Consider the following 12,072-nt stretch of genomic DNA (forward strand, 5'->3'; position numbering starts at 1 on the left):
GAAAGGAAAAAACAGAAGGTGCAGGGAGCACAGTGTAACAAGCAGGTGAGTTAAAGAGCTGTAGCTGTAGGGAATGTGCAGTTTCACCAGAGACAAGGCAGCTGGAAGGAGCAGTGGGCAGCCAGCCACTCCTCAGAGGTGAAGAAGACCTTACAAGGTCCCCCTGGAGCCTTCTCCTCTCCTGAATAACCCCCTCTGTCTTCATGAGAGAGGTGCTCCAGCCCTCTGGTCATTTTCATGGCCCTCCTCTGGACAGCGAGATTTCAAAGACTCCATTCTGTCACACAATATTCAGCCACATTTCCCATCTCATCAAGGTCAGTATTGTAGTTTTGTTCAGCAAAGTGATTGTTGCTTTTTCTCAAAGCCACACTGACAGGCCCTACAGATGTTAGATTTTTATTCACTGCCCAGACCTGGGATTTATCCCTGTAACAACATCCACTTTCCCATTTCTCCAAATCTGTACATAACAATCCCATGAGATCCTCACCATCTTTAACATGCACTGACCAACCTATCCATTGTCAGACCTTAGTACTTGTGCCATGTTATTATTTACAACAAATACTACATTTTAAAATATTCTTTTGAAGCAAGAATACATTCAGCTGCACTGGATGCTAGCAGTAGCTGCTCTGGAGTTCCTGAAGCACCACTTCAACCCCACAGAGATGTCTTCATCAAACCAGCTGGCTAACTCCGTACAAAACCAAACTGACAGCCAATCCAAGAGACCTCTTTCTTATTGCACAGAGAACCTAGAGACATGGAAAACTAACTCCTCATGCCTTCCATCTGTAGAAAGACACCAAAAAGAAACAACTTTTTTTCAGAAGGAGATCCTGTGATCTCAAAAGTAAAGGTATCTGTGGTACAGAACATGTTTAACCATCTCAGGTGCCCTCAGACTCCTGGCTGCTTGTGAGCCCCATCCGTACAGCTCAGCCCCTTCCTCTGCAACCTCCCTGAGGAGAAGCCATCTGTTTACAATCAGCTGTAAAGTGATGCACTCTCTGCATGCCCTGTGGCCCAGGTGTGCTATTTTATGGTATATTCAGAGCTCACAGCAGCTTTGAAAGAGACAAGGAGGGACAGAGGGAGAGAAAGACCAGGAACTTGAATCTAACTGCAGCAGCTCCCCTGTGCCCTGCACTAACTCACAGCAAGCCTTCCACTACATTTTGTAGGGTGCATTTTTTTTTAAATCAACAGATGTTTCTGTGTAAGCCAGAGTGAGCACACATGATGTTCACGTACCTTTTTAATTTGTTGTCTCAGCTGAAATCAGTGACATTTGAAAATGCAGAGCATCCTTGCAGAAAACCCATGAGTTACCAGAAAAGTAAAAATACAAGATGGAGTCCTGAGAGATAAAAATTTATTTGTATCTGATCAGCATGTCATATGGTCACAGCTCACACAGCTGACATTCACATAGCCAAAAGAATGTGTTTTCCTTTTTAAAAATACATTTTTCTGTTGGGCAAGAAGGATTTTTTAAAAACAAACATTTAATACACTAGGTAGGAACTAAAACCAATGGCTTTTTCAAGATGACAACATGGCTGGTAAGCACTGGATCCCCCAACAGTGCCTTATATTCAGATTTCAAGTTTTCCCTCCCACCTTTTCCCTTTCCCCCTCCCCACTCCCCCCACCCCACACAGCAAAACACCACACAGAAGAACAAGACAAAACCCAGAAGGGAAACAAAGAGGTAGATGGAGCTAAAACCACGGCACTGGTTTGGAAATTGTGGAAGGTGCCTCCCTATGCTCCTCCAGGGCATTCCTTCTTCCTCTGTTCTGCACGGCAGTACCATGCACCAGGAGGTAACACCACGGGGGAGAGGGAGCCCAAAGCTATGGTCAGAGAGAGATGCCAGGGCCACAGAACGAAGGTGCTGCTGTTCCACTCCATATTGCTCTGTCTGGCTGAAGTTGTTTAAAAACAGACAGCTCTGTTATAAAATAGACACATCTACAAAACGATTACAGCCCTGCTGGCTAAAAGGTTGGATTTGCATCATTCTAGGATGGTGGCAATCCAGGGTCAGTGTGTATGTGTGTGCCTTCAGCTCTCAGAAACTCCAAGGGGTTTCCAGGTTGCTACGCAGTGACCTGGGGGAACTCGGCTTGCAGCAGGTGCTGGAGTGAGCCCAGGGCTGCAGAAACAGCCTCCTCCCTACTGCTCCACTCCTCCCCTTGCCACTTTTTGCACAGAAACATTAATCTGTGTCCTTCCTGATGAGAGCTCTTAATAAGACATCAGTAAAATTACCTATCATAAATTAATGCTGCAACTGTACGGTGAACCAAAGCTGTTTTTCTGCTATTTGTTGAGTTTATGCACAACAGAGACTGTGTACCCATTAGATATAAGCATGGTAAGTACAACCAAAGAATATAATCTTACCTATTAAGAACTAGAAGCACGTGAAATAATTTTGAAAAAAAATCAACTTTTATTTTTGCCACACACACAAAAAAAAATGGGACAAGACACCTAATAATCTTTGTAGAGAAATGCTGCTTCTGGTATCTGTCTACATTTCTGAAAGACATCTTGGCTGCTGGAAAGCTTTGATAAAAAAAATTCAGTGAAATAAATTCAGTAAAATAATTCCAAACATGACCAGATCTTTGCAAAAATCACTGAGAGTCACTACAGGCTTCTGCATCCATTTTATCATACAAAACAAAAATGCAGGAAACAGGAAGGGAGGAGAAAATTGGAGGTGAAATTAACTGGTACCAAGAAAACTCATTATTATCATACAAAATGAACACCATTGTAGAGTAACTTTAAGGAACTAACTCACTTCAATAGGACAGTTGTTCAGAGTGTAATTACTCCAGTATCCAATGATAAAATAAAATGCATAGAATCCTTTTAAAGATTTCTTTTTATCACAGCCAGGTAGTCTATGGTTTTTTACAGAAAAAAAAAAGCTGCTCAGAAGTGTTCATATTGTATGCAGACATTTTAAACCAGAGTATGGTTTCAATTTTGCTCTTCCAATTGCTCTTTTCTTAAAAAATGTGTAAAAACTATCAAATATGCAGTTTTGAAAAATAACCCTTTATTTCATATGGCTCCATTTCCCGAACAACAGAGTACCCTAGATGTATAACCATTTTGTGTGATTGAAACAGATCACAACAAAATCTCCAGCTGAATATCAAGGGAATGCACCCAACTCTGATCTCATGATTTGGAAATCCCAGTTTTAAGTACCTTTGGTCCCAAAATTTTATGTCAAGGCAAAGTGGAGCAGTTGAATCCTGTCACACACAGTGATCGGTATCTGTATTACCTTGTACAAACAGGTGAAAAAAGTTAAAAGCACTTTATGGCAGTGTCAGAAAAAAACCAATTACATTATCTGCAAAACAAGTGCATAATGAACAGTACCACAGTGATTGTTGTATTTTTACTGCAAGAAGATGCATCTTATTTTTGCTGCTGGGGGGGTGAAGGAGGGAGAACAAAGTTTTAAATTTTCCAATTAGCACAGTCAATTGAAATCTTGCTTTTCAAAATCTGATGAGACCAACTTAAAAAAAAAAACACCAAAAAAACCCCAAACAAACAAAAAAATATCCCTCCTACAAGAGGCATAGTTGATGAAAAGCTTCAGAGAACCATACATAAAATACAAAAGGATCTGCAAGGAAGGCAACTCACCAGGGGGCACTGATGAAACCACTGCTCTTTGTGAAAGGGCAGATGCTCTTCAGGTAATGAGACTTAAAGAGCATAAGCCACTCAAATTTACATAATTTCAATGGAAACAATGAGTTTATCAACAATTAAACATAGAAATGTACAGATGTTTTGTGAGCAACCCTGGCAGAGAACCATCTTTACTCTCAACACACTTTAATTGCTACGTTCGCACTTCGGCGTGCAGCAGCTTTCACTTTGTGGGGCTTTTCTGGGGGGCAATTTTTTTTCATTCTGTATCATCTTATACATTCTGCCGTTATATTTCCTCTGATGTAAATTCAGGTGTATTAATTAACCATTTTGTGATCAACTGCATGGCCTATTAACACTATTTTGTGTCAAACACATTTTGAACTTGTCAGCAGAGAGAGCCCACGGACGGTGCCACAGAACACCCACCACCCCAAGTATCACTCTGGCTGACTGCCAGCAGGCAGAACCGAACCGAACCGAACCGGGGCTGGCAGGGATTCACCTTTTACAGACTCGCCTGCTGGGCTCCAAACAGTGCTGACTGGCACGGTGTTTTTAGCACAGGCCTTCCTACACTTCTTTCTATGTTAAGAAAAAAGAAAAACTTCTTGTATCCAATTTATTCTCTCCCGTGAAGCAGCATCCAAGGTGGTGCTGGGAGGGTACTTTGGGGTTTCCTAACAATGGCTTCATCCACAGCAACCCAGCCGTGAGGAGACGCAGGGTCAGGCTCTCTGCTCATCTTCCAGTGCCGGCACAAGAGAAGCCTAAGACCTAACAACTATTTTCACACCCTACCAAAACAACAATCAGTGCTTGAAAACAGATGTTTTGCAATAGTAAGAATTATGGAGGAACAAACTGAAAATAAACAGGACCAGATAAATCGAACGATTATCTGAATCGTTATTGCGATTTTCTGATTTCTTCAGGCAGCACGTGAGCACTCGCTATGGACTGCAATCCACCGGAAAAAAAAATAATAAAAATACTGCATTTGAAAAAACAAGACTGCTCTGACATGGAGTTCATGGGGTCTCTCAAGAACAACCTCCTGATGAGAGTTACTGCTGTGCAATCTGCTTATACAAACTTCCCTTTTTATATCACTCCAGTCTGTCCCAGCTCAAAATAAAACCAGCTGTGCCCTGGGCACCTGGTGGAGGACAGAAACGAGTAGCTTTCTCATCTGCATTTTGCAGTTTTGAGAGACTGTTTATGCCCATCTGCTGCAGACAGAACCACAGACACGGTAACAGCACTGGGCTGCCCCAGCTCCCTCCCCTGTAAAATGGCAGATTAAATACATTCATTCCATCAGCTGTACTTTAGCAAGAGCAACAGGAAAAATAATAACAATGACAAAAAATACTTGCAGGACTGCCTCCCTTTCAAGGCATAACTCTTTTTAAATGGACTTCACATTACTCCAGAATTCAGGTGTGGGACTGGATGTACAGAAATGGGATTTAGAAGCAGTATCTTACCTAAAACATTAAGCTGTAGGCAACTGCTGTCCTCTGCATCCCAGCTGCAGTGGTTCTTTAAAGCCAAGGAGAAGAACTTACTGTGCCTTATCATTTTGCAACCATCCCACTGAGCTACCTTAGGATAAAACTACTATTTTGGGAGGACAGGGGTGGCATATTTGACTAGATAGCTTTCTATTAAATCTGGAAAATCAACATTGCTTCATATTTTAGTATGCTCTTAGTTCCCCCCCCAGAAAGGATCACTGGCTAGGTTTTGCATTCTGCACATCACCCACTGTGATTCATCTAACAGGAGAGGGAGAAACAAGGGAGATCAATATTGCTTACTCAGAGCCAAAACTACTGAGGGCTTACTTTGTTCTCAGTAAAATTACTCTGTAAAGGCAATATGCCAACATCTGAAGTTCTGGCTATCCTGCTTGTATTTAGAGAGATTAGTTTTATTTTAGGAACAGCTCTCTCAAATCTGTGTATAATCACATAAACACAATGCCAACCAGACCTGCCAGAAGTGAGACTGTACATCATCAACATCCTCTCAAATGTAATGTTACACATCTGAAAGTGTCTTCTGTTCCAGTTTGTCTTTAAATCCACTCAGCCTTCTTCCAGCACAATTTTAGCCCAGTGGTGAGCTGACTAATTCTGCCCTCCATGTAGTTTTTCGAAGTACTTACCATACTACATTATTTTTTTTTTCTTTGCAGTAGTATCTTCCTGTAAATCTATGAATGCAATTATACCTATTTTTTCCTTTTTAAGAAACTAGTTTTTCCTTCTATCATTCCTTAGAAAAACATTAAGATGGTTGGCATTGAATTACTGAAACTCTCCCATGAGCGTATTTAGCGCCCTTGCAGCCAGCGGGGGAGAAAAAGGCCTCTATAAACCACTCGAAGGTCACCTTGGTTGGACTGCAGTTTACAGAATACAAAGGTGGCTAAAAATCAGCAGCAGCACCAGCAGACCTTCAGGGACAACTAGCATTGCCCTGGCTTCCAATGTGTGAGAGATGAAGCTTTCCCCTGTTCTCTAAGTTTTATGTCTTTCCTTCACTGTATTTTCACCTTCCAAAGTGCATTTTGAAAACCAGTAAGTTTCCTTGAGATGCATTCTGAACACAAAGGGAAAATAAACCCTGTTTATTCTCCACTTTGTATTTTCCAAGTCTCCTCATAATGTGAGATACTGGTAGCACACAGAATTTGGAGAGCTGATGGTAAGACCACAGCAGGGATGTGTTGGCTCATCAAATGTGGATAACTTTGATTCACACTATGATGCTGCAATGATTTTTCTGAGGACTGATTCCTCACCAAACAACACACCTGACGCCGGACCTGACCTGGGTCTTGGGTTCAGATCCATGTGTCTAATACACCAACTGCTGACTGTAGCCACAACGATACCACCACCAGCTCTGTCAGGTGTCTTTGACTCCAGCACAATGAGTTGCAGTAAAGTACAAGTTTGTGCAAATGAGGAATCTCTACCACACCAATGCTGTACAGACTACTGAAGAGACAAGTTGCTGAATTTTCTGAGCTCTAACTACAATGCCAAGAAATACTTGAGGTGACAGAGCTTTCTTGTCACAGACATTCTTCTACGGTGGTTGTACGATTGCACCTTTTGTCCAAATGCTGAATTTGCTTAAGTGTGGGTGAGAGTATACATTTTTTAAAAATACAGACAATTCTTAAAATAATACATCATCAGGTCACTATGTTACTGATCTTCACTTTTAGTGGAGTTTAAAATTTCCCCCAAAAAGAGGTAAAGAGTCTGTCCAGTATTTTCCTTTACTCTTGAATATTCACATTTGCACATACGACATGGAACTCATTTGCAAGAGCCTGGATTCCCATTGTGTCCTCAGGTCCCTTTCCACTTTTAAAATAGGCAATGGTAAAAATACTGAAAGATGCAGTACCACACACCGCCTGACAAAAACGCAAGTGACTGGATGCCCACCAGCCACAGGTTGCTGAGGGTCATCTCCCGAGAAACAGCTTTTGCTTGACCCTGCAGTGGAGGAAAAGCTCCTAAAAGAGAAAAGAGAAAACGTTTCATGATTCTGCAGCAGGAATGACAGCCTTCATGTGCAATTCTTCACCATCACTGTTTGTCCCAGCAATAGTGCCCACGGATTAGTTGGTTACTTCTGTATTACGCCGTTAAAATGATAAAAAATTCTCTGGCATTATCAGTTATCTTCAATAAAATAAAATTAAAAACCCCAAACAGAACCCCAAACTTTTATTTGTTATTAAGAACAACGTTCATTCATTTGGATTATCCAATTAAACTTTAAGCATAAACTTCAAAGCAGCCATCCTCAACCTTCATAGGGAGAGCCAATCATCAACTTGGTTTTCTGTGTGGTTTTTTGAAGTGATGTTGATGTCTGCATGATCACATTGAATGGTCTCAGTATTAAACTTCACAGCTACTTGGTAATGAATTTGTATGCCATGAAGAAGCAACACACATACGCTCTCAAAGTTGTCCTTGAATATATATATGTACGTATAATAATACGTACACAATTATTTTTTTTTTCAATAAAACCCAATAGTTTCCATATGTTGTTTGAACATGTGTTGTCCAATCAGTCACACAGACTAAGGAAGCTCTGTAATTTGCTCTTCAGTTTTCCAGGAAGACTTTTTTTGAAATGTCTGTTTAGAAGAGTAAGATTGGCAGGAGATACAGCTGACATGACCTTTTTTTTTTTACTTAAAACACTAAGTCACGTGTATGTGAATACAGAGCTCTATGATTGTAAGAAATGTGTTGGCGTTTATTTAATGAGCATATTAAATAATTTGCATTACGTTTTACCAAGATGCACAAAGCCCAGATGGTAAGAATCACTTGTTGTGAATCCTGAATAGTGGCTATAAAAACTCTAAATATACTGGAGAAGATGATGCACTTGCAGGAGCACTATGGAGTCACAACTGGTCACAGAAGAACAAGAGATGAATCATTCAAAGAGCAAAGACTCAGCAGTGTCAGTTCTGGATCTTGGGTACCACCTGATATGGGCAATTAGACACCATCAGCAACGCAGCTCTGTGCTTCACATTTGCAGCCACTGGAGTAATTGCAATCAAGCATTTAAAACAAAGCTTTTCTTCTTGTATGAACAAGATGTATGTGCCCTCCACAGAAACAATGACTCCTCCTTCCCCTTAGGGTATCTTAGCAGCTTCTGTCTGTCCCTCCTCCCAGTTCAATTCGTATCTCTTGAACAAGGGTGACAGGTCTGTATGTGCAATTTCCAGCTGAGGTGTCAGATTTGGAACAATTAAGGGTATTTCACCACAGCACTGGTGTAAACCCTCTCCTGCCTTCCTGCAGGATGATGTCACTCACATTTTTGGTTGCATCACACCAGCTGCCTTGTGATCATCTCCAAGGAGGAGCACGATGATCTCAGCATAGAATTACTAATTTCCAACTGATGAGATCCTAATTTACAGGTTGTTATTTTTTAAAAAAATTAGTCTCCAAGTGCTTTTGCCCTGCTAAATGCAATTTTGGTTGTTTTACTGCAATGTTCAAGGTTATCCTGCTGAAGACCAGAGAAATAATGAGCTTGCCAAGACAAGCCTTACACAAGCTGCTAAAATAGGAGTCCTTGTGGTGTGTATACGTACAGATATTAACTGTAAATGGTTTTAATTTTATAAATGAAATGTGTAAAATATACCCATACAAAATGATGTTTAATATTCAGACTTTAGGCAGATACCTTTTTTTGTTTAATTTTAAGTGGCCTACTACTAAAGGCCATCTCTGAATCCACTGAAGTTCTTAACACTTAAGAATACAGCAAGAAGGAAAAGGTATTTGAAATTTTTTTCTTCCTCTTCCCAAACGAATATGTGCCAAAAGAATGCATTCCCACGGATGACATTGGCAATACGATCTTTCAGCACAGCATTAATGTTACACCACGATTATGAAGTAATCTTTAAGAACTGAGACAAGTTCCTAAGCATTGCATTTAAAAAGAAAAGCAGGATCAAACTGCTGAAGCAGCCCCGAGTCCTAAAAACACACCAGCTAGAGACAGTGTAACACATCAATAACAAAGCTGGCTCTGGAGCAGCTGCTGGGATTCCCCTCACATTTAGGCCTCAGGACCTTTCCAGGGAGTTTCCAAAAACTGTAGCAGCACTTTTGCAGTAAGCCAAGAAAAGCAATGCAAGCAAGTTCTCAACTAGCATAAATGGGGGTAACTTTAAATTATGCTAATTTATGCATCATAAGGTCCTATGTTGCAGCATTTACATTTAGAACACTTCTTATTAATTCCTACTGATTACATTGGCAAATTATAACCAATTATACTATTTCAGAAGTGCATTTAACTGAATAAAACTGATTACATTCATTACACTCTCTGAAATTCTGGTCCAGCTAAGATTTTTTGGGGTATTAATTTAGTGGTAGTTGCAAAATCATGTCTCAATAACAAGAATTCCCTACCTCCTATTAATTAACTTGTGCTTTTAAACAGATTCACAAGCTTATTTGTCTTATAAAGTCCAATACATGCATTTGGATGCAATTGATATAGCATGGTCTGACTTCAGCCACCAATGATGGATGCATGACAGCAGTACTTCATAAAGCAAAATACAGCTCTGGGTTGTTAAAGGATTCTATTAATCTTTTTAAGCACCAGCATTGATAAATTGAGCACTCGAACCAATTTAAAGCAGTCTGCAATAAATCATCCAACAGAAGTATGGTCTCTGTTTAACACAGTCACTCTGGAATATTAAACTCAGATGATTCAAGAGACTGAATATTTCAAGACCTCCCCTCTCAGCAACTGTGCTACTTGCTAACGAAGAGATTATTTTTCTTCAGAGACAAGCTGCATTACTTCATTTGGAGTCTTCCTCCTCAGTCAATGTTTAGTAAATGTCCTTTCTTGCATGCCTAAATAAAACTTTTTTCTAAAATTTTTCTCTTGGAGTAGAAGTGCCAGAGGAACTGTGCTAAATAGCTGCACTAGGAAGATAAAATAACCTGCCTCATGTAAAGTGTTATTTATTCCCTTTTAATCATGAACTTGCTCATTTCAAACCCTGAAGGTTTTATATCCCCTCCAAACTAAATATATGCTATGAGTACTTTCATTATGCAGGTAAATGTTCCTTGCCTCTTTGAATCTTGTTAAATTATTCCAACTCCATGAAATCCTGTGGCAGCTGAACTACACGTTATGCAGAAAAAAGGGGATTTCCTGAGATCTATTTGGAATGTGCCAGCTTTCAAACACTATCCTATACTATTAGTACCCAGGTAATTTACCTTTCCTACATCGTTTCTTATCCAACTTTTTTTGCCACATAAGAAGTATTGATAATTATATGTGTTGTATTTTCATAAAGAACACAGATGTGTTCTTAAACCATTTTAATTTGTAAGAAAAAACAATAACAAAGCACAGTCCTCTTTGCCAGGTATCATCCTACCTGTTTCATAGAAATGTGACAAGAGATCCTCCTTTTCAATGAATCGTTCATATAGCCAGTTTGTAAGAGCTTCAGGCTCTGCAGGTACATCTTTAACTGGAAAAATCCTACGAAGAGAAACAAACATAATTAGATGTAGGAAATGCATTCTGTATGTGAAGAACAAAACTCTTCCCTTATGCCCCAGTTTGTCTTAAAACACAGAGAACAAGAGCTTGGTATAAATCTAACTGCATGGTTCATTTTCATTATTAGTTTCTATCAAACGCATTTGATAAAAGCTACTGGTTTTGAACATCACCACACTATAGTACTATCCTTTAAAAAATACAAACCAAGAAGAGATGAAGCCTTGCACTGAAACAGAAAGAAATAAAAGACTGGAAAGGGTCATCCACAGTTTTGAAGAAACAGTTAATCAACAGGCAGAAGCTACACAGCAGCATCACTAAGTAGCTCTTCTGTATCCCAGAAAACGAGTCCTCTGTGCTTTTCAAAGGATGTCAGCATCTGAAGGCTTGCCAGTGTCTGAGGTTTCTAAGGCAGGTCTTACACTGGAAACTGGCCATGTCAGTAACTGTATTCAAATATCACTCCTCTATTTTAAAAACCCCAATGGAAGAATTACCAATGTTTTGTTACTTCTATACTGAAGACATCATCGACTCAGAAAAATCAGATATTCCAGGGCAGAATTCACTGAAATACACACATGCATACAGAAACCCCCAAGTAACCCCCCATATCTCACTGGATTTTTTTTGAAATATAAATTCAAGCCTTACAGTAACTGTGAAATCTCCTCAGTAGGCCCTGAGTGCCTTTTGACAGACACAAGAACATCTGCTGTGTTTCACTGAGAGGCCAACACAGAACAGATCTGAGCATCAGGGTAGCCTGAAAAATTCATACTCTGAAATGAGACCTTCAGCTGCAGGTTTCACTTCAGGTGAGCTGCCATTTGCCCTGTCATCTACACCATGCTTCTATTTTCAGTAGTGGATTTTTCATTTCTTTTTAAACATAGTCTTGATTGATTATGCTGAAGAGAACTTGAAGTAACATCACAATCATCTCTAAGTGTCTGAGTAGATATGGGAATGTCAGTCTACAGAAATAAGGCACTTCTGAAGAATGCTTTTATTGCTGTTACTGTTTTCAACTTCCTTGCTTGCTTTGTGGCTAAATCATTTGTACCTCCTCCTTTCAATTTTATGCACAGCAAAATTAAGCTGTAAGTGGAGGACAAAAGTAGTAAAGCATTTGTCTGATGAGTGAACTAAAAATAGCTCAAGTCCTCAGTATGCATATTAACAATGACAAAGTCAGGTAATAAAGAACTGCTTTATCTTGATGCCCAGGTGTTGTACAGCAAA

The 12,072-nt window shown here is 39.9% G+C and overlaps 1 protein-coding gene across 8 annotated transcripts in view; it reads right to left on the reverse strand.

Moving 5' to 3' along the window:
- Positions 1-2,444: 2,444 nt before the first annotated feature.
- LPGAT1 (lysophosphatidylglycerol acyltransferase 1) overlaps positions 2,445-12,072 on the reverse strand; it is a 78,058-nt gene continuing 68,430 nt past the window's right edge. For all 8 annotated transcript variants that reach the window (XM_071739591.1, XM_071739590.1, XM_071739586.1 and 5 more), the window contains 2 exons: positions 10,697-10,803; positions 2,445-7,243 (listed from right to left, as the gene is read on the reverse strand). In XM_071739591.1, coding sequence (XP_071595692.1) covers positions 7,092-7,243; positions 10,697-10,803 — 259 coding nt within the window. In that variant the 3' untranslated portion in view covers positions 2,445-7,091. The remainder of the gene's footprint in view (positions 7,244-10,696; positions 10,804-12,072) is intronic.

The sequence above is a fragment of the Heliangelus exortis genome, chromosome 3 (assembly GCF_036169615.1).
Source record: "Heliangelus exortis chromosome 3, bHelExo1.hap1, whole genome shotgun sequence".
NCBI lineage: Eukaryota > Metazoa > Chordata > Aves > Apodiformes > Trochilidae > Heliangelus > Heliangelus exortis.